Below are 23,204 nucleotides of genomic sequence, written 5' to 3'. Positions count from 1 at the left end.
GTCCAGGCCTCAAGATGATGAAAGGTAATGACAGCAAGGATAAGGAGTGCCCAAGGTCACTAAGAAAGTCTACGGCAAAAGTTATTCTGGAAATAAATTTCCTAATTTCTTGCCTTAGGCTTTCACCACATGACCATTTCTCTCCAGAACAGAGCAGTGATAAGAAAAAAAAAAAAAAAAGATAAAATGTCCTTTTATTAAGAAATTATTTCAATATTTTGCATGAAAATATTCCCATTAATGTACCAGAGAAGGCAGAGGTTCTTGATACTTGGGAAATGCATGTGCAACCTGCTCTGTTTGCATTACAATGTTTTTCTGGAGATCATTCTTTCTCTGCACTGAATAAGCTGGGAAAAAATTATTTGCAATCAAATAATTAAAGAGGGTTTCAGGGTCATGTATCTGTTCTCATTGTTGTGAGCATGACTCCTACTTCACAAGCTCCAGAAGTTATAAAATGTGCAGAAAATGAGGCAGGGGACTGCAGGCAATTGAACGCTGCCCTGGAGAGATTGATGCTATCCCTGCCTCTGTCATTTTTCATTTTCTTGTGGCCCAGTTGGAGACATCTGGGTCTAAATTAGAAAAAGCCTCAACATTCACAGCTGCACTTAAAATTGCTAGCTGCAACTTGAACAGATAAAAAAAATCAGGCTCTGAGTTTCTAAAATTGGGCATTCTTAAATTTAGATAATACTTGATAATTCTGGGTTTCATATCTGTTCTTCAGGTCTCTCTGTCTTAGGTCCTTGGACATAAAATTATAGGAAGAGTAACCTCAAACAGAGCTGTAAGAATACATTAAATAATGTTGGTAAACAGTGATAACATTGCAAAGAGATCATCACAGTAAATCTCATGAGGAAATTAATAATTCAATAGAGGATTTGAATAATTGTGTTAAAAAATGTGTAAGTAATTGTTGAGCTTACTGAAAGTGGAATATTTGATTTTTTTCTCCCTCAGTGAGGTCTGTCAATACTTCAGACAAACAAGGTAGGAACACTGTGGGAAATGGATGTGACTGTGTCATTCGGTATGATACTACCAAAAATTGAGCTGAATTCCAGCTAGTCTTTGAAATTTGGCACTCCCTAACTTTTAAGAGCCTGAATAACTCTTTTAAAACATTATTTTATTACATGCCTCTGCAGACTAAATTCTATGTATACTAATTTTTCAGTATAATTTGACTGTGATTGCCATACACCCAATGGTAAATTGCAGCTTCCATGAACTTGCAATTTATGTGACAAGTACATGGAATTATGTCTAGAGAAGACAAGGCAGATTGCTGTTATGAGCAGACAGAAATACCACATACAGCTAATAACCAATAACTCCCCTTCATTTTAAATATGTATATTTTTGCTGCCTTTCTCTGCTTCGGTTTATTTACTATGAAAATCACATGTTCCTGTTTCTCCTGAGAAGCAGGTACACTTTCCAAGTGGAAAAGGCCTTTGGTCTCATGGTGGGAGCACAGGCTGTTGTTAGGCACCACATACAAACCACTGCCTTCAATTCCACATGCACTGCCTTGTAACACTGCATTACAGAGCAAGGTGTAAGGTCCTGGACATCCCACCAACATGGGGTTTGGTAGACCCCATCCTGGGAGTGCCATAACAGGCAAAACCAGAACCTGCTAATTTAAAAGTGATTTTTGCAAAATGATGCATGGTTGTATTTCAAAGTGCTCATGGTGGAGGGATGCTGCCAACTGCTCACAGCCCCTGTGCTGCTGTTCCTCCATGCCAGGAAAAGCCCTTGTGAGGCTTTGCCACCACCAGCCTGACTTTGCCTCGCCTAGAGTCCCTTCCCACCACCAAGGGAATTCCTTGGCAGCTTAATATTGAAGAAACCCCTGTCAGAAAGCCCCAGTATAACAAGTTTGGAACTTTTTTCACTGGCAGTCATCAGCTTACCCATTGCACTGCCCTCCAACTGCTGCTGGAAAATCAGGCTGTGCAGACTTCTGGCCACCAGAGACCATAGTGTAATATATTGAAGGGATGATGTGCCTTGAGGAAACACTGCATTTTGGGTTAATCTTCAAATAACCCCAGCTCCAGTTGATTCTTCTGATGCCACCAGCTGTCTCCTTACTGCTTTGAGGTATTGGCAGCCCCAGCTTCAATTTGGGGTCAGACCTTGCAGACCAACTTCAGCATTGCTAGGGAATAGTGCTGGTACTTTTAAGAGTTTACACCTATCCAAATATAATGAGAACCTTTTTCTTTTAAAAAACAGGTTTTTTATCAATATGCAAAATTACACAATCCTAAAAACCAGAACTCCGTTATCTGTTCCATCACCAAACCAGACAGCTTAATTCTAGTGCCAGCTTGTAATGAAAGAATCTGGCTTATATTACTTCTGGTGTAACTTCATATCTCATATTTTAACAGTTTGGGATTTTTTTTTTACAATATATGTTTTAATTTGGAGATGAAGGACTTTTTCTTCTAGCTTCAGAGAACTTCTAAGGCAGCCAGCCAATATAGAAGGTGTACTTGGAAAATTTCCCTTTGTTCAATTAAGATAGCTGGGAGCAATCCAGATTCAATGAAATGTTTTCTTTAACCAGATTTCATCAAATTTATTATTCATTTTTTTAGTCTAGCTTTCAAGTTAAACAGATGAGGATATTAAACTATGAAAAAACCATTCAGATGAAGGGCTGGTTTCGTCTCTCAAAAAGCAGGAGAGCCAAGGTTAAAACTGTCACTACTAGGAGACCTCTACAATATTAAAGAGACACAATGAGAGCAAGCTAAAAATGGTATTTCAGGATTAACTAGATTTTTTTGTGTGTTTGCAGATTTATTGCAGAACCAACTCCTACTTATGTTAGGTGACTAATCTCATTGCAATGTAGTAACTCGCATAAGTAGGAAAATAAGACTTAGCCTTTACTGATTGCTAGATTGCTGAATTAAATTATACCTTATTTTAAAACTCTTTAAATATATTATACCCTTAACTACTGCTCTGATTTATATTTTTGATATTTAGTCCCACCAATGATAGAATGAGTTGGATTTTACAGAAAAAAATAGGAACATGTGAATCATGTTAAAAAGTATTGCCTGGCATGATCTGAGCACTGCCATCCCAAGTGAGCAAGAGAGCAAAAACATAAAATCAATGTAATATTTAACTGTGTTCCTTGGCCTTACAGATTTTTAATTAAAAAAAAAAGGAAAAAAGATTAATGTCTCCCATTTGTGCACAGATGGGACTGAGCTAAAGGTTTAGAGTGGTGAGTTGTTCCATAATTAGTTTTGATAGTAGAATTAGTATTATGTCTAGTTGTGGCTTCAAAATATGTGGCAAGAATATTGGCTAGCCAGTGATGAAATACCAGTTAGTTTTATTATAGAAACATAGACTGAAATAGGTACTTATTAGTCAACGTTTAGAACTAAAAAAAAAAAAAAAAAAAAAAAAAAAAAAAAATTCATTAGGAAGAATACTTATTAAAATTTATAAAAACAATGAAAACATTGTGTTTTCTTCAATTAAAGAATTAAATGCAAGAAATAGAATTAATTTTCCACCAATCAAATGCATCTTGATGCCACAGAAGGTACCCAACCATAGAGAGAAACATTCAATGAAATGACAGTTGTTTTCAGTTCTGAAGGATTTTGTATTGGCTCTTGACTGCAAGAGGGTTAGAACAATCTATGTTGTGATGATCTGACACTTTTAGACAAGTTCAAAAACTGGGGACAGGAAATCTAAACATACTCAGGATGGTCTCTCAGATTCAAATTCCAAATTTTTTTTCACATCAAAGAATAGCTTATTACCTTTTTAGCCCTATATTCAGTGCTCACATTCTACAAGGAGGGACTTGTCAGTAGATACAAACAATGACCTGCATCTTTCCTACCAGTTACTTCCCTGGTGCCTACATATAAGAAAATCAATTATATTTTACATCAAGGGGAAATGTTTTTCCCATTCATCTAAGCTAAGAAAAAGCACTGAGGGTACTGTTGCGAGCAAGTCTTCATATACTTCCCAGGTTCTGTGGTGCCTTCATGGTTTGCGCAATCCTGACCTCTAAAATTTCCACCACATTACATGTGCTTATCTGCACATGGATGCAGATGCACACACAGATCTTTCACTGTGTCTCTTCTCCAGCCTTGCCAGCTGACAGGGACAGAGCTGCCACAGGGTTCTAAGTGTCACCAAACTGGGTACGACAGCACAGAGCGTCTTCCCTAAATTTTGCGGACAGTCTCATCTCCTGAGGTAAAACAGCCCTGACTTACGTCAGACAAAGATCTTAGTGTTGTATTTCTAGCAAAACCTGTCATGTTAAAGTCTGCTTGCTGAGGGAATGGGATGGTGATATTAAGGTAAACCTCTTCTACCCATCCTAAAGAGTTGTACTCACAGGGGAGGCATTACCTGTGTGACACAGAGCTGTGTGAGTGGGAAGTCCCTGAAGCAGGTATGCAGGCAGTACATCATAACCTTCTCTCTTCTAGTATTACTGGGTCATATAAGTAACGAGATAAAAGCACATGGCACAAATAGGTCAGAAACACTCCTGATGGTCTCTTCCATGGAAGCAGCTACTACTGCAACCCGCTGGAGGTGCAGATGTCCTGTTCCTTCTCCATCTGTGCCTGTAAAACAGAAGGAATTTCCTTTCCCTTGTCTTTCCCCACCTCTCCCACTCAGTTTCGAGGAAGAATATTAAAGCCTATTTACTAAATGATTTGTGGAGAGCTCTAAATTCACCCTTCTAAAATCCTTTTTTCCTCAACAAAGAGGGATATAAAGGAGGATGTTCTGAAGAATTTTCAGCAGCTCAGCAGGTCTCATATATTTTGACCTATGATACAGCCCAGAGCCTTCATTATTGCTGAAGACCAGGTGTTCACTCTGCACTTGAGAAGACTTTGACACTTTCAGCTATAAGGAATTACTGACACTTTTGAAATCCCTGGTAGTTGGATACAAAAACACTGTACAAAGACACTCTACAAATTCCCATATGCTATGTGTTTTGCAGAGCTAACAATTTTCAAGTGTCCTATCACATTTGTCTCTGCTTTACAGGATTTATTCAGGGAAAACAACAGTATTAATGAGGAAGTAAAGGCCACAGAATTTAAATTAAATTGGTGAGGCTAGGTAGGGCTAACATTCATCTTAGGTCATTTTAGGTGCCCGCACCATGGATATTTGTTTATGAACTCATTACCTGTATTTCCTTTATTGTCAAGGGAGAAATACCTGCAGGATTCATCTGATCTTTATGAAGACATCAATTTTATGGTAAAATGGAGTGTAGCTCAGAATTACTTCTTTTTGGCTGGAAAGCAGATAAATAGCTTAGCTCAGTGTCCAATTTTCAATAAATGAATCACATTCCTAGAGGTAAATCTACATCTCTTCACACTTTTGGCATTGATAGCACAATGTACTCTGTCGTCACAGTGACCAGTGTGTAAATGAGAGCTAAAAGCACATGTAGCTTTGAAGAAGATTACAGAATACAGGAAATACAGCCAAAGACAAGAATTTCACCCTTCCAAGTAAGAACTGGAGATTAATGCTTCTGTAATGAACATTTTTTTACAATTTTTTCCCCCAGTGATTATTTTTCTAGGAAAATCTCACTTTTTTTTACTATTTCATGACAATACTTACATGTTAGGTACTGTAAAAAACACCACAGTATTATCTATTTAGGAAACCTCCTCTTAAAATGCTATCCCCAAAGCTTCTTCAACTGATTTCAATCTGAGTATATGTCAACACATAATTTTTAGATCATCAAATGTTAAGTGACTGGTTTTTCACTTGTTTCTTGAGTGGGTGCTTAAAGCAGATTCACTGCAGTTTTCATTATTGTTTTAAGTGGGTGCTTGAAGCAGGTTGACTGCAGTTTTTGTTATTGTTTTAAGAAAATCCTATTTTATCTTTGCTATGAACCTTATGTTATTTTAGTCTTGTCCTTTTGGGAAAACTGAAATATAATGACCCAAGCTGAAATATATTTAAATCCACTCAGAAATATTATCTGATTCTTTATTTGCTATGTATGTTACATGGAGAAAAAATGTTTAATTATCCTTTCTTAAAAACCCAAACAGGCCACAAGCTGAAGATGCATATGCACTTGAACAGATATATGTTGGCTTTAAAATTTTCCTGTAAAAGACTATAACAATTTATTGTTGCCTTGAATTGGACATGAGCCAGAAGCAACTTTACAGGCTCAGTGCTGAGAGATCATGAAGAGTCCATTCATCGAACTGTTTGGAATCAGCAAATACAGTGCAAACTTCAAGGTGGCTTGGTGATTTTCAGAGGGAATTCTTGCTTGTTTACAGCTTTATGTGTCAGGATTGACAGCAAAGGTTATAATTAAACCTGACTTCCAGACCTGTGAAGGGAGATATTTCTGAAAATTTCCATAAACCCCTAAGCAATGCAAAAAAAATGGTAATAACCTCCCCACTGCCAAAATTACTGTATCTGGTTTATTTGGATTTCTGCACTTATGCTTGATTTTCCTGGAAATTTCTGCCTTTTTTAACGCCACTCTGTCTCAGAAGAACCCCATCATTCTTACAGAGGCTTTGTGCAAGGTCTTACTGTAGTGAAGCCTGTAAGACCCAGGTTCTTCTTTTACACCTGCATCAAACACATAAGGAAAATCTGTCAAAAGTTAACAATTTATATTCTGTACTTTTATATACTCTTATATTCTATGTTGTCATAAAGCATCTATATGAACACTTTATACATCAATAGTGGACCAGAACACGGCTGATTTGTAAAACAATACAATCAGATATTAACCCTCCAAGGTAAGTAGTGCAGAGAATATAAGTGTTTGAGGGATGCATGGGCAAGGCTGCCTGTATCTGATTTATTTGAGCAAAAAAGTGTTACCTCATTATCCTTTTCTGCTACTACACAATGAAAAAGAAAGTTTAAAGAGTTCTGATTTTGTTTTTCCTAGTTTGTGAGCAGTGATATACAGAAGAAACCTTCTTTTTTTCCCTTCAGATTTTTTGAGGCAGTTCAATAACATTCAAGGATTTCTGAGTGCAGTGAAGAACCAACACACAAAAAATCAGAGCATGCAGGGACATTGCTGCACTGCCTTGTATCATCCAAACTCTCTAAACACTTTTGTTCTCTAAAGTTTGAATTAACTCTACAAACTACTCTAGCATTTCAAAAGGCTCAGAACATAATTTAGGTCTAACTTCAACACTACAGCTGAGCTGGGATCTATTGGATGAATTGCAATGACCACTAAGATTCCCTCTGGCTGGTACAGGTTAGAAAAGCCATGATGAAGGGATGTAGCATCCCCATTGGATCTGCCAATCCAGATCCTCAAAAACTACCTTCAATCTTCAGAAATGGATGGTTTAAATTAATAATAATGTAGACAAGATGCAATGTAAATGAGTTATTCCACTTCATTACATCTATTCCAAAGTCAATATTGGTAATTAGGATGACTATCAAGCATTCTGGATATTACACCTTCATAATGGATTTGCTGAACTCCCCAATGTCAGTCTTGAGAGAAAAAGACAAATTCACCCCTAATGAGAAAGTAATTTACTTAATGATGATTCTATTATTAATGTACATAAACTGTACACATTGTTGGTCTAAATGAAAGGTATGCACATTGTGGTTTTTTGTGAGTAGTTATCAAATAGCTTTATAATCCAGGTGAAATTCTGCATAGAGTAAAAAAAGCAATGTCTTCATGTCATAGAGAAATATCTGTTTATTCTATGAATGCTTACTAAAGGGACATAAATGCATATGATCAATTATTTGAAAAGACATGCAAATATGATAGCATTATGCAGTGAGCTAGCCTCCCTCACAATAGTCCCACTCAAACTCATCAAGATTAAACACCCACAAATACTGAGTGTTCTGCCCTGATCTGCCAAGTCTGACACTGTAAATGCAAAAACAACAAAAAAAAGATGCAAAAGGATGAACTTCCATTCTCTCAATTGCTAAGTACAACAGTAAGACTTAATGATTTTAATTTACACCTGAAAATCACATGCATGTTTATCCCTGTGTTTATCAATGCTGTTTGTACACCAAAATATATATGGAGCATAACACAATATACATATTTTATATATGGCACCCTTACTGCATATTTTTAAAAATTTATTCATTCAGCTGCATTTTCCTGACCATTTTTAGACTTGGTGCCTGGAGATTTATCATCAGAATTGTTTCCTGTTGAACAAAGATAGTCTTTCACTGGTTCTGCTCCTTAGGTCTCCTATGCTGCGAACAGCAACACCAGCAATGTGGTGAGCCCTTCCTTGACACAAAGTGAAGGCAGTCCCTGGGGGTAATAATACTTATGTTCCATACAGAGAAGCTGGGAGGTTAAATTAGCATTTGTGAAGTATTTGGAGCTCTTTGAATTCAAGACACCAAAGAAATGAAGGCTAAAGAAAATTACACTGTGAAGGAAAAGTGTCAACAGTCAATATGATTCAGTAATGGCTATATTTTTTCTATTAACAACATGTAGGAATGAGGCTCCTGCTAGATGTGGATCAGTTATTATTTTTGACCGAAATTTCCAGATAGGCACTTGATTGCATGCACAAGGATATAAATAAGGAGCCCAGTAGACATGATCTATTAGGCAATGTCTGTCAACATATTGATCTCAATCCATGTTTGCTTCTAGAGGCTGTTCCTCTCTTTCAAGCATAAAAATTTGTAGCTATCTTTAACCTCCTGCTCTTGCAAGCTCTGCTATTCTTCCTTTTATGTGGCTCCACTCTGGGAGTACTGGATTATCACTTCCTTTATCACACTTCCTGGAGATAATTTTCACCATTCTGCACACTGGAAGCAGTGTTTCTTGATCAAACCACGCAGGCTACATATACAAGTGTGCATGCTAAAACAGCATTGCATTTTCCTAATAATAGCCTTGAGTTCTCTAAGTCACCCCAAATTTAGCACAGTATTAGCTCTCACACATGTAATTTCTAATCTGAGGTAGGGTCAATAACTTGGTCCTGTCAATCTTTGGATCTTAAAAAACAACATTTTCTAGAGCTGCAAGATCAGGGTACCATCACTTTCAAGGAGAGTGCTGGCATTCAGCGCTTCTAGAAAACTGTCTCATTAGATAGCTAAATAAAGATTGAAAAAAATCAATAATGTGCTTATTCTTCACACAGGATTAAATAAATGTGGCATCAGGAAATATTTGTCCCTTTTTCTGTACTCAAAGCAATTAACAGGTAATTTGTTTTCCTCCTACATTGAGTATTCCACAGCAGCAGGATAAACACAGTTTGGCTTTGTTAAGGATGATGCTTAAGCACTTCTTATGGTAATTAGTATTTTTCCACAATGTGTTTACCCAATTACACTAAACTCAAGAAGAAATCAACTTTGATGCATATTCTTTAAGTAGTAATTTAGTTCACTAAGGTCAAGTGCTGCACCTCCTCTAGAAATTAGGCTTTCTTGTGATAACCTAACCATATAGTGTGTGAGGAAACATTCCTATCTTAAGAATAAAATGAGCTCAGCTCCTCATCTATGACACTGTTTCTTTATAGCCCAAATTTTCAAGAAGTTGAGGACAGCTTATCTGGATCTCTTTTCAAATATAAGCGGTTTTGATGAAACTAGAAAATCATCTCACAACAAGAAGACGCATGGAAAGAAATGAGAAATACCCCATAGGCAAGAAAGAAGGGTCTCATTATGGTCTCTAGATAGAAGTGCTGAAGGAAGAGCAGCTTTGAGCATCAGGGTTGTACTGGTATAACCTATGCCAAATACTTACTTGCATGGGGTGTGTACAGACACAGGAGTGACCAATTTTCTTCCTGTGCTGGAATATGTTTTTTCAAATTAGGTAGTCATGATCAGAATGCACAGTGATCTAACGAATGGGCAGGGGAACTTAACATTTAACACTGTTCATTACAGTTTTCTGTGTTTGGAAATTGCAAAAACCCTGTAAGAGCCAGTGGAAAATCTTTTGGCTCGGGTCTAGTTTGACCAACCACTCTGTGCAAAAGGATAAATCTCTCTCTTCACAGGATTAGTAGCAACATCTACATCTGGGCAGAAATAGAATGTCAAAAATAAAGCACCTCTTACAGGTGCTCCTGACAAAGATTATTTGTCCTTTTCTGCTTCCACTTTATCAAAAATTTATCCAAATCAGAGAAGAATTCTTTCCCTTTAGGGAAAGCAGCCTTCAGTCTTGGTATACATCTATCATGAGGGTATGCATGGACTTCTCTATAAGGAGGACAGAAAGAGCCTTCTAAAACACTAATGCATTTTCTCAAAATTCCATAAAGAGGACATGAAAATAGGAATTTAAACAGTCTTGTAGTGCCAGTGTCATTCTAGTCATATATAGAAATGTAAATGGCACCCCAATCCTCTTGGGAGTATCTGATTACAAAGTCTTAAGCCTGACAAGGTCTTTCCACATAGCATCACACTGAAAGTTCAAATATGTTGTTTGCCTGCAATGACCCCTAATCCTTTTTCAGTGTAAAAGCTTTCCAGCAAGTAATCTTATAGGATTTGCTTCTAGATATACGCAATTGACTGCATTAAAGCATTGTTAATGATCCTAGTTTGTCGAGCAATCCAAAATCAGAAGGGCTTAGTCTTTTACATGGTTGTGACACAGTCAGTATTGTGCGAGCAAGACCAATTAAATGTGAGAGTCATAAAGTCAAGAAGAAGGCGTAAAGGACTTGATTGACTACATCTCATAACCAAAATGGTTCTTAGGTTGCCACTGGAGGCCAGTACAATCAAAAATGTCCTCCTGTGGGTGTACAGATTCAGTTAAAGAGCAACTTCAAGCCTGGCAGAGTAGGAAGTGAGAACTCACTAAGCTGTACCAGTCACACTACCACTTCAAAAGCATAATAGCTGAAGAATTTGATATTACATCAGCAGGCTGAGTTTTAGGCTCACAACTCTTTGCAAAATTATGATGTTCACTGAAAATACCAAAATTATTAAAAGGTTATGAATTAAGTTTTGCTAGAAACACCACTATGATATACATATTTGCATATGTAAGTCTTAGCATACGTTCATGTATCTAATTGCATAAATCAGCTTTTTTTTCAAGTGAGCAGAGGTGATATTTGGTCATAAGGTATCACAATTCATAATCTCCCTTCCCTATTAAATACATCCTTATCTTTTTTTGCTTAAAATTTATTTTACCCTCAGGGTTGAAAGTTGTACTGCTATTTGACATATATCTGGCATCTATTGAACTTCTGCTGAACAAATCTGTCACTGAAATTATAACTTCAGAAATTTCCTAGAAGACTTTGACTGTCACTTGACTATACAGCTGAGAATTTCTGAGCCTAGAGCAGCGGCAGAAAGGGCAGGCAGTACGTGCTTGAAAGCTCAGTACTGAAGTTCAGATGGTACCACACTTCCGTGGACCATCAGGAAAACTGTTACTGAATCCCTACAGCCTCCTTCTTGTAGGTCAGCTTCATTCTAAGACACACTAAGTTCTTCTCTGGTTAAAACCTGCTTCTAGAATGTCAAAAAGCTCAAGTAAACAGTTCACATCACCTGGCAGAGCTCTTAAAGAGAAGGTGGGTCACCCTTCCCAGACCTGGCTGAAGGCCCACTATCTTAATAGCTTTTGCCTAACACTGTCTGTCCAGCAGCTCTTGCAGATGCTGGACAACATATAAGACTAAAAAAAAAAAAATGCTCTAAATGCACATTATTTGCAAAGGAGTATTCAGCATGTTAGCAGTTACAGTTTAAAAGCAGCCCTGCTTTTGCAGAAATTGGGATTTGCCAAGAGCCAGAGAAGCAGGTGAGAGACAAGGCTTAGGCTGCAGGATGGCAGCCTTTACTCATTTAGCAGAACAAAGAAATGGAATTCCCTTCTGTTTAAATCCTTCTCTTTTTTGGAAGAATATAGAGAGGCTTTCGCCCTCGAAAATTATTGCTAGCTGCTTCTCAGGTCTAGTTTGTACCAGTTGTGCTCAGTGTAAGATCCAGCATTTAAGGCTTCCACTGGCAGAGCAGACAGAAGTCAGTGAAGCATCCCTGGTTCTATACATGATGGTCATAGCCAGGATACAGCCACTATTGTATTAAATACAATTGTTACAGTTGTACAAATATTACTACTATTAATAATAAAAAAAAAAAAAATCAATACCAAAACAATACATCTTTACCAAAAAAGTTGTTTTTTCTTGAAAGGAAAATTGAATGTCCACAAAGCCAAGGTAGCTTAAAAGCCTATTGTCTTTCCATTGATCAAAATTTCTGTAGTACATGAAATTTGAATTTTATTTCAGGCAGAATCCCGCCCTCTTTGAGGAAATTATGCCATTGGGATCAATGACTTCAGAGTTACTTTGTATTCAAAGACATGACTGTCAATTAGTCAATGAGTAACAAATTTTAAACGTCAGTTAGTACTCAATTATCTGTTTACCTATACTCCTGCAAATCTGTTTTATGATGTTTGTGAAGCTCAGTATGACCTAATCTATTTTATTTGATAAATTTTGCCCTTCCCAATATCAACAGCTTCAATGCAATACAAAACATTTGTACTGAAGCTGACTTGCAACTTTCTTAAAGTAATTCTCTCCTCTGTCTAATATCAAAATAAAACTGCTATTTCCACATTGACTATATTAGAATATGTATTACCTATAGAAGCAGGAAGTTGGGTAGCTTTTAGTACACAAATTTTAAAAATAAATCTGTAAAAGATTAGTGCTCTGCATAAAAGAAAAGGTTAAAAAAAAAAAGAGACAAATTTAAGCCTAGTCTGAATCTGTTGTGTGGAAGTGCAATACGCTTCATACTTCCAGACTTTTGCTTTGGAAGCTCTATCAGGATTACAAAATTTGTGACCAAAATCAATACTAAATAGTAAGGAATTTCACAGGTACTGACTTTCACAAATACAGGACTTTTGCTCCATTTCTGATACATATGTCCATCTGTCCCCTTTCTAGTCTATGAACCTCAGTGTTATTGCCAGACACAACCCAGAAAACTACTCCAGCAGCAAAAGCTATCCTTGTAATGTGGATGATGGGGTCCATTAATGCATCAGTCAACAGAGGTCTCTAAAATAATACTGATTTTAAGGTGGTCCTTGTGGGAACCAGCATGCTGGGTAAGGAACACATCTTTATCATCTGTACAGAACAGGCCAATTACCATCTTTCTGTATGTAACCAACTCTAATATGCAGGCACTCCATATTCTGCAGAACATGACCTCACTCTGGCATGGCTTAACCAGCAGTAAAAGAGCTCATTAGCCATGCTTTGTGTAACTTTTCTATTCATTCTCTATCTTAACTAAATTAACTTTTTAATATTCAAAGATCTTCAAATACACAAAAAAGGCCTTTCCTATGGGATGTAGAGTATATACTCATGCCACCAAGCCTGTACCCTTACCACTGTGTATGGCAGTTCTCTTAGATTCAGTAGCTCAAGTAGTTCTCCAAAATGAGATGAATCTTCTGCCTGGGATGTACAAACACATTCAAGCTACATCCTTCTCAGACCATCATTCAGACTGGAAAATTGACAAACTGCTTTCTCATTGCTGCTTTATGTCACAGCAACCAAAGGAACTACTGAAACAAATGCCATTAAGGATGGTGAGTACAGAGGCTGAATAAACACTTGGAGACAGAACCTTTACAAGACCAAGCAATGAGGTTATATCTGACAGAAGAAGCCCAGAAACTCCTGAGTATTGCATTATTTGAGCACCTACTGTTGTGTTGTAACTTCTGTTGCATTGTAGAGAAAGCCTAATGCAAACTACCTGGCTCTATCAACCTGATACAAAGTCAGGAGGATGCTTCTCATTTGAAAAGTCTTTTTTCCCCCTTCCTAGAGCTAAACAGAACTGTTTAGGACTGCTGCTATCACTATGGTTACAGCCAGCCTCTCCAGGAGCTCTGTTTGTACCACTGGCCCTAAGAGTAAGAGGTAGAAGCAGAACAACAGCACTGGGCCTGATGCAAGCTCAGGCACAGACAAGCTGGGTCTAAATCTCTGCCTGGCCTGTGAAGGCAGGAGGAAAGGGCACCAAAGCTGGCTGGAGAACTAGAAGACTTGACAGGAGAAACTAGGAAAAAAATGGAAAAAAAGCAGAATTATGGTGAGAAACACCCAGATTTTCATTGCACCTTAGTGCACAAAAATAGTCTACATGCCTTGTATCACCGAAGAGATGGGCGTCTCTGGGGCAGAATTCAGGTGTGAGGTGTGATGAATCAGCCCTTACACATGCCTCCTTCCCTCCACGTGTGCTTGAATGTGAGGTTAATACGGACCAACTCTATTTTTCTCACTTCAAATTAAGTTAAGAATTATCTTTCTGCTTCAAAATGGCTATTCAGTTTGTCATTAATATATCTCCTCTTCTTTAAGGCTCTCATTATTAAGTTGAAAGCACATTTACAAAGAGTCAAGAAAGACATCACTGATTCTGTGATATTTTTAACAGCAAGAACTCTTTCCAGCTGCTCATATGTCCCTCATCCAGACCTCCACCAGCCAAGCTGTGAACCTGGGTTTCAGAGAGCCAGCACACCAGCACACCAGGCAGCTTCTTGGGACTTCATCTTGGGGCTGTGAAATGTCAACCCCAACTCCCCATCTATTTAGTCGTAGTCAGCTCTCTCTGGTGTATCCTTATTCAAGATGGCTCCTATTTCCTGTGCGGTTTTCAATACAAACACAAACTTCTGTTTTGTGGGGTTGGCTTATTTTTGGGGGACTGGTGTTTGGTTTTAAATCCAAAAGCAATACAGATTCAGTAGATCACATCCCTTTACTCTGAATTTAAAGAGTACTAATATCTTCTTGTCTTACCTTCTTAAAGCACCTTAGGTTTTCATTAAGAAACTGCATAAATTTTAAGGCAATATAGATTATCTGACTTATCTTCTGCTTCAATATATTGGCGATATGAAGATATAAAATTAGCTGAGTAATAACAATCACAATTTTTGGTGACACAGATGAGAATCTCAGTGACAGTATCTGTTGATAACAACACAGACTAGTTAGAAAGTATCCAGACCTTCACAATGAAGACGTACACTAGATGTTAATAAAAGCTGCATCACTAATTAAATACTTAGACTAGCATAAAACTGAAAACTATCATGCTTGCAGGAAATAAAACCATCCTAAATTTCTGCTCTATGGAGTCTACAAGGTCCAAAACAATTTGTGTTTTTCTTCTGTAATATATCAGTTTAAAAGGAAGTTTCTCTTTTAAAGTCAAGCCATTCTAAACTCCTGAAAGTATTACCAAGAAAAGTTCAGAGTCACTCAACGCCAGTAATGAAACATGAAGTATCATTAGATCCCAACTCTTTCTTTCCTCTGAAATCAATCGGGAGTACAACCCCAATAACCGATTGTGAAGTACAGGGAAAAATTGTTTGTGTGCTTCTGCTAAGACATGCTTTTAGCTGCCACAAATCATATCATTAATGACAAATTCCTAGGCATTGAAGTTAACATTTCTGTGGTAACAGAAACAATTTCTAAGTATTACTAAAATTTGTCCATACTTGAACGGTGGACTACAGTAATGCTAAAGAGCACAGTATTATCTTTCTGTGCAACTCCATGGTTTATTTATTTGCTACTTAATATGGAAGAGAAGTGAGAAGTACGGACACATTCTCACTATTGGAATATGAGAATCTCTCTTATGGAAATATTCAAAGTTGGCAGATTCCTAATGCTGATTTATAACAGTGATATACACTTTACATCTTTTTTTGAAATTGAATTCCTCTCCGTAGTCAAACTGTATTTGAGAAAACCTTTGAATATTGAAATCCAAAAAATCTCTATCTGCTCTGCAAAAAAGAAGGAGATTTAACCAATATCAAAAATGTGCAAATCTGAACACCTGGTTTCAGTGGTCCAAGGCACCATTTTACAGCTATTTTGTAAGAATTTTCCCACAGAAAAGCTAACTTGAATTTTTGACCATTATTTTAACAGCATTCTCAAGCTTTCAGGCTACCTAGGATTTTAAAACGTCGGCGTTGTTGGGTAAAAAAAAAAAAAAAAAAAAAAGAAAAGAAAAAAGAAAAAAAAGAAAGAATGAAGTAGTAAAAAACCTGCTGTTTCATACTGTCGCAGACCACAATCCTTTGTCAGTGTTCTGCTCCTGGTATAACAAATGAAAATGGTGCTGTGTGTCTTTGTGTGCAACACAACCCAATTATCACTTGGTGTGCACAACTCTTCAATACTGACTGTACATAGTGTTTTCTGCAGCTAATTAATAACATGCACTGACATCGTATTCTGAAATTTGTTCTACCGGCAGCTCAAAGTAATTGCTACCAGTGCCATTTCGTTTAGACCCCACCCACTTAAATCACTTTACTCCAAAACTAAGTTCAGCCAATTTATGGTAATATATGTACGCCACATTTCCCAATACTCCACGGATCACTCCGGTGTGCTTCAATTACACAATAAAATTGTAGCACTATATCCTCCCGAGTGTGGTTGGGTTGTAACCAAGACCCGTAGGGTACCTTAGGTAACAGAGAGAAAACCCATTCTGGGGACATATTTCAGATGTTTTTGATAACAATAACATCATAACAACATTCTGGAGAAATCTAGTCTATGTGCGGTTTTGGGATCCCTCAAGGCACTATTTTAAGCTTTTTCACGACAGGACCGTGATGCAGACCGGGGAAGCATCAGTGGCTTCGGCTCCCCCGAGTCGCGGATCCCCAGTGGGACAGCCCCCGCGTGGGAGCATCTCCGGCCGTGCCCGCCGCCAGCTCCGGGAAGCGGGATGCGGGTGGGGGAACGGGGTCACCTGACTGCGCCGGGGCACCGATCTGCGGCGGCAGCGCCGCTCGGCTCCGCTCCGTCCCGCCCTCTGCACCGGGCTAGGGGGCGGCGCTGCTGCGGCAGTAGCGCGGGGATTAGGCTGCGGGAGGATTAAGCCGCCGGCTGGAAATAGCAGCGTCGGCTCCCGGGCGTGGACGCCCAGCGCATCCCCGGCGGCGGCGGCGGGAGGGTGCAGCCCGCCCGGCACCTGGGGCTACCGGGGCCGGGGGGACGGGGGGGGCTGCTGCGCCGCGGAGCGCCTCGCCAGCGGGCCGGGCCGGGCAGCGGTCGCGGCGGGGGCCGGCAGTGCCCTCCCCGGAGCGGCGGCAGGAGGACGGGAGGGAAGGACGCGCTGACAGGTCGGCCGCTGGCGCTCGGTCCATCCCGCTGTCCCCCCGCGCCGGGATGCTGCATGGCGCTGGGCGCCGCCGCATCCAGCGGCGCCCCGCTTTCCGGGGCGGGGGGGGATCCCTGTCGGACCGGGGCTGGCGGTGGGGAGGCACCGGGAGGGCAGAACATGGCGCAACGGTGCCATAATCTCCCACCCGGGAGGCGGCGGCGCGGGCGGTGCGGCGGGGCCGGGGCGCGGCGGAGGCTCCACCGCGGGTCGGGCGCTGCCGAGGCAGGTGCGGGAGGGATGCCTGCTCCCCATCCCGGGGGCTCGCACCGTATTTCTGTGCAGCCTCCTTCAGCTGCCGTCATTATTTCCCCTTCATCTGTTCCTCGCAACGCCTAAAATACCCTTCTTCCTGCCCCGGGCGGCTTCTAGCGAGGCAGAGGCTTACACAACGGGGCGGGGGGGCTGCGCCTCGGGAGGGGCCGGGCTGCCCGGGGGACCATTGTGCGAGTGCCCGGCTGCGTGCGCCCCTGCCTGTGCGCCCCTGCCGTGCCTCCCCCCGGCCACAGACCCGGCATCTCCCCCTCCCCTCCGTGTCTTTCGCCCCTGCAGAGCAGGCAGCAGCCAGCACGCCGTTCGAAGATGTCGGGTCAGACGCTGACAGATCGCATCGCAGCTGCTCAGTACAGCGTTACGGGATCGGCCGTAGCCAGAGCCGTCTGCAAAGCCACCACGCATGAAGTGATGGGGCCCAAGAAAAAGCACCTGGATTGTGAGCATCCCTTTTTGTTTCCCCAGCGAAGGCCCGGGGCTGAGGAGCCTGCCCGCAGGGCACTTCAGTGGGCCTTTGAGCCGGCTGGCTGTCACGCTTGCTCTAATCCAGCTTGCAAAGCATGAGGGTGATGGGAAATCTCCAGGAGAGGATGAGTTATTATTGCATTTCTTCTCTTATTGCATAATACTGCTCTTTCGGCCATTTTTTTTCCTCATGACCTCTTGCCTTTTATTCAGGAAGACAGTGTAAAGAACGCCTTATGGAGCAGGGGCTCGGGAAGAAGGGAGAGAATCAGACATGGGGCAAAATGGACACATGCTTGTCATTGCCTACTTTGGTCAGGATTAAGCTAGGATGAGATATACATAAATGATATTCCTAGAGCTGGCCAAGCACCGGCATGAGTAGGGCCATCTCCACAGCACTGCATCTCCACTTCTGAAGAGGTGTGGGTGATGGCGTGCTTAAATGGCAAGGCACTGGGTTAACGCTGTGCTGTAGATTGGGACAACCTTTGGAGAGTTTAAGGGCTGTTGCTGAGGTCCCAAATATCGGACAGCAACTTTGTGAGCTGTCCAGTAGTTTGTGTCAATGTTTTATTGAAGGTGGCTGTTGGCTTTATCTCAGATTTTGGATGTATTCTGGACTGACATTAGCTAGTTAAGGCATGAAACAAAGTTGAGGCAAAACATTTATTGAAAAACAATAAGCTGGTCATGTTTCATCCTAACAATTTCATTACCGCTGTCAGCCCCTGCTTGGAGACACCAAGTAGTAGAGTGGTGAAAAAATTTGGTTGTGTGATGTTAATTGGACTTGTTTACCAGTAGTATCCCTGTCCAGCACTGAACTTGGCAGATCAACAGCAGCTGTTAGTATCTAAAACTAAATGGGTTTCCCGTGGTTTTTTTGGACATGGTAAGAAGTACATTCAAGTAAAGATCAGCAGGTTTTATACCAGGCAGTCTCTTGGCTGCTGGCCATTACTAAGTAATGCTGGTGCAGGTGTTCTGATGATGCAGTATTTGCTAAAAGCAGGTAGCATTACTTCTGGAAAATAATTCCAGATTTCACTTCTAATGACTTTGTAGCTTACCCTCCAAGTGACAAAGAGTAGGCTGGTCTTTCAGTATATGTAGATGCTCTTGCATATGTGTCCAAGAAATGCTGATGTAAGCAGCATTGATTGAAGACTCACTGGAGTCTAAACTGTTATTTAAGTAGATATTTGGTCTTGATATCAGGTATTCTGTCATGTTTTCTTGTATATTTAAAAATTAATTTTGGTTATTGATGTCTCTTCTATCTTGTTGTTAGGTAGTCATCAACACTTCTAAATTTTTTAAACGCTTTTTAGGCTGTGTCTGGATTGTCCTATACAGACCACATCTGTTTCTAGAAGTTTTAGCTTAGAAGTTCAAACATAGCTCATGTATTTGAAAGCATACTGTGTCTATGTGTCTCTGTGTTTCTGTGTGTGTATACATATATAAACAAAAGTACTGTCTGGAATAGGCAGGATTAAAGTGAGGTAGAAGTAATCTACCAGTGTTATAGTAAGGAGTGTAAAGGATTTGTGTTTGGATATTGGTGCTGATATTACTATTCAAGAAAGTGGGTTTTCTGGAGACAGAAGCCAGTAGAATTCCACAGAATTTCTTACCTACCTGCATGTCACATAAAAGAGGAAAAGAAGTTATAATTTCCTGGGAAGACATATGCCTGGGTTTTGGTTTTTTGTTTTTTGTTTTTTTTTTTTTTTTCTATTTTACAAGCTGTAAATAATAGTTCAGTTTCATTGGCTGGATGCATTTCAAGTCAGATAAGTAGCATTTGAAGATGTGAAGAATGAAAGGTAAAACTTTTCCAGTGCTTTAGATTAAGTTTTATGTCAAGGTATGAAGGATTTAGATTATTAAAAATTCTTCAGAGATTGATGGTTGGAGCAATCCCTTATGAAGAGCTGTAATTCTGGTATTGACATTGGGGTTCTGTGTCCTTAGGGAACTCCATAATTTTACTTAGTGTCTTACTGGCCAGGTGTCAAGTCACACAACCTCTCTTCCACTGCCCTACTTAGCAACTGGGCTTTGTAAATTAAATTGAAAGATCAACTATTTAACATGGGTTAATAGTCCTGTAAGGATAGGATACAATGATGCCTGTTCTCATATGTTTTCTGCAGAAGATAATAATTCCAGAGGGTTATAGAGTGATCATAGGTGACAGGGTTAAAAGGTGGTGTAAGGGAGAAAAGAACAGAATTAATGTCTTCAGTGTAGAAAAGCTGAGCTGCTGAGTGTTTACTTTTATGTGGTTTTCTGTACTTGCTATAGCTTTCAAATCCAGACTGTAATATAGATGCTGCTCTCTTTTGGCTTGGGCTCTCAGTGCTGGACAGGCTGATCATGTGAAGGAGTACTAAAGTATCATTTGGTTGCTACCTTATGATTGTTAACAGGATTTACCATTTTCTTGAACTCCAGATTTCCTACTAGTGAATTTTCAACAACTGCTGGAAGTAGTGCCAGATGGCATTAAATGAGCTTCTCAATCCCTGTGATGGGAAAAGGAATGTAAATCTAGGGTGCTCTGATGGTTTGGGACAGTTGAACTCTGACCATTTTTGACTTACAGAATTCTTGTCATCCAGGAGCTGTCTAAAAATCATCACTAATATATAGATTCCTACCCCTCAGCTACCTAATGTTTGTTACCTAAATTATTATTCCTGTGAAGAAGTGGGGAGTTAGCAACTTTATTTTGATGCAGTGGGAAGGGCCATTGCAGTGGGTGGATGAGGCATATGGGCTACGTTTAGGATATATAAGCTGATAATTCAAGTGGGAAGGCAATACTTGTGCACAGCATAGGAGTTTGAGTCTTAGAATTGTTCTGAAAGATGTGTTAAGGCTTCACTGAGGATTTAATTGTGTGGGCCAAGTAAAAGACTGCTTCCAGTCTCAAATGGGAATGACTCTGATGGTATCAACAGGGAGATGCTTGTGGAGAAAGGAAACAACATGACTTTCAACTATGAAAACACATCATAGGTGAGGGAAAAGTAGGTAGATCTCAACTCAGCTCTTTTTATAGGATCTCACTCAGAAACAGACCTTCAGGCTTTCATTTAGGGAAGTGAATTGGAAACTAGTGAGGTTGCTGCATCTGCAGGTGGTTGTAACAAGTTCCTGTTTGTGAAAATGATAGAAATGGCTGGGATTTTCCTTGACTTATTTTGCAATTGCTTTGCAGCAGGAGGAAGTTCTGCAGTGTGTATTCTGAAAAGATCACATATGTCTCCTTTCTTCTTCAAAGTAATTCTCATAAGGTAGAGGACCTTCTCAGAAGCCTGATCAAGAGCTGGGAGATGCTTGTGAAAAGTCAAAACAAAGCAGAGGAATATCAGGATTTGATTTTCTGTTGCTGTGGAGATAACCTGTGTATCTGCTGTAACTTATTTTCATCCCAAGTCTAATTTTGCATATTCGCTTGGACCTGGCAAGCAGAGGCTCTAAAAAGAAGTTTATAGTTTAATTCATGGTGGTAACTGAGCTGCAGGGCTGGTGTCAGTATTTTGCTTGTACAGGCACTTCTTTCCTGCCATTTTCTACCTTTCTTCTTCAGTCTCTGATCTTGACCTAACAAGTTTGAATTCACTAGTGTTGAAATAAAAGTGTCTGTTGACCAAAAGCTATTTGTTAATCAGTAAAGATGATGTTGCTGGGTCCCACAGGGTAGTCTTAGAAACTTCTGTCTTACTGCTGGGGAATATGTCTGTCTCTGCTTTTTGGGAAAAGTTGGGGGTCAGTGGACTACCTTGAGTCCCTAGACTTCAGTGTCTGTTGACTCAGTGGGTTAAAGGACAAGGCTAACTAGGATGTGTGTATTTCAGAAGCTGTTTGCTGTTGAAGTGATTTGGGGAGTGTTCCAAGACTGTTGGTGCTTGAAGCTCTCTCCTAATGGGAGCAGTGCAGATGTACTGCATTCCTCTGCAGTCCAGGTGACGCTTGGTCTCTACAGCTGTGGGTGTATCTTCAAGAAAATTGCCAAGAACACAATCCCTGTACACAGTGGGCTTAATCTTTCACACTTTACTAATGAAACTGCTTTTATGTCTCACTGTATCTGGTACTGCAGTAATTTGTTTCTGTGAGTCAGAGAACTGACTTTGTTTAAAAAGTTACTGCTGAAGATCAGCTGGAATACTGTGTCTCAGTTTGTGTTGTCATAGCTCATGTGGATTTTATAGAGTGAGCTCCTCTATCAATGAATTGCTCTCACAGCTGAAAAGAAAAATATTCAAGCAAGCAGTTGTTTTCTTTAATTTTTTATTAGATTAGCACATTTATTGTGTGTAAGGACTCATCATCAATTTTTGTGTTGAATGGCTGTTCCTGTGGGTTTCTAACCTGTCCTTTCCCAAAAAGGTATTGAGGACACACTTCATTTGTAGGTATGCAGATCTTTGAATAGGAGTAGAAATAAATGTCTGTCATGGGTAAGGGGAGGTAATAAAAGTTGTTCTTGAGTATTTAAGTGGCATTGCCTTTCAATTCTCCCCCAGCCCCATACTGTTTTTAAGGTATGTGTAATACCAAGAGAAGGCTGCCGTTCTAATCAAGCTAAGACTTGGTCAATCCTTCAAAATATGTTTGAATCAGAGCAGAAGTTTGAATTCATGTTAAGATCCAAATTTTGAAATATGGGCAGGATTCACTTGATCCTCTGCATTTCAACTGTTCTGTGTGTAAATTGTTTTATGGTGCAATGCCTAAGGAAAGGAAGAGGGAAGATGAGGGAACAGGAAAATAAGTAGGCACTGTAATATTAACCTTTTTTTCATGTAAGCAGTGTAACTTGATGAAGGTTGACTAGTCCTCAGGGCAGATATTCTTAGTATTTTTCAAGAGTGAGTAAGATCCTTCTGTTACACATGCTTTGTCAAGGTCATGGATGATAAATTCTGGGACAGGTCAGGTCTTTCTGTTGTACTGACTTCCATTGTAGACCTTGATAATGGAATAGGTTTTTTTGAGCTGGTCAGTATGGTAGTGACCAGAGTATGGTTTCAATCACTCCTATTTAGTAGTTGAGTATGTTTCATCTCATAATGTTTCTCCCTTAGATCTTGGCAGCGACTGAACAT

The 23,204-nt window shown here is 39.9% G+C and overlaps 1 protein-coding gene across 1 annotated transcript in view; it reads left to right on the top strand.

The window, feature by feature from the left end:
* The first annotated feature begins 17,085 nt into the window (after nucleotides 1-17,085).
* The window catches only part of SNAP91 (synaptosome associated protein 91), a 63,979-nt gene continuing 57,860 nt past the window's right edge, over nucleotides 17,086-23,204 (top strand). Inside the window, exons 1-2 of the mRNA XM_021546040.3 lie at nucleotides 17,086-17,302; nucleotides 17,893-18,052. Coding sequence (XP_021401715.3) covers nucleotides 17,923-18,052 — 130 coding nt within the window. The 5' untranslated portion in view covers nucleotides 17,086-17,302; nucleotides 17,893-17,922. The remainder of the gene's footprint in view (nucleotides 17,303-17,892; nucleotides 18,053-23,204) is intronic.

The sequence above is a fragment of the Lonchura striata genome, chromosome 3 (assembly GCF_050655825.1).
Source record: "Lonchura striata isolate lonStrDom1 chromosome 3, ASM5065582v1, whole genome shotgun sequence".
NCBI lineage: Eukaryota > Metazoa > Chordata > Aves > Passeriformes > Estrildidae > Lonchura > Lonchura striata.
This window is presented reverse-complemented; position numbering and strand designations above follow the sequence as displayed.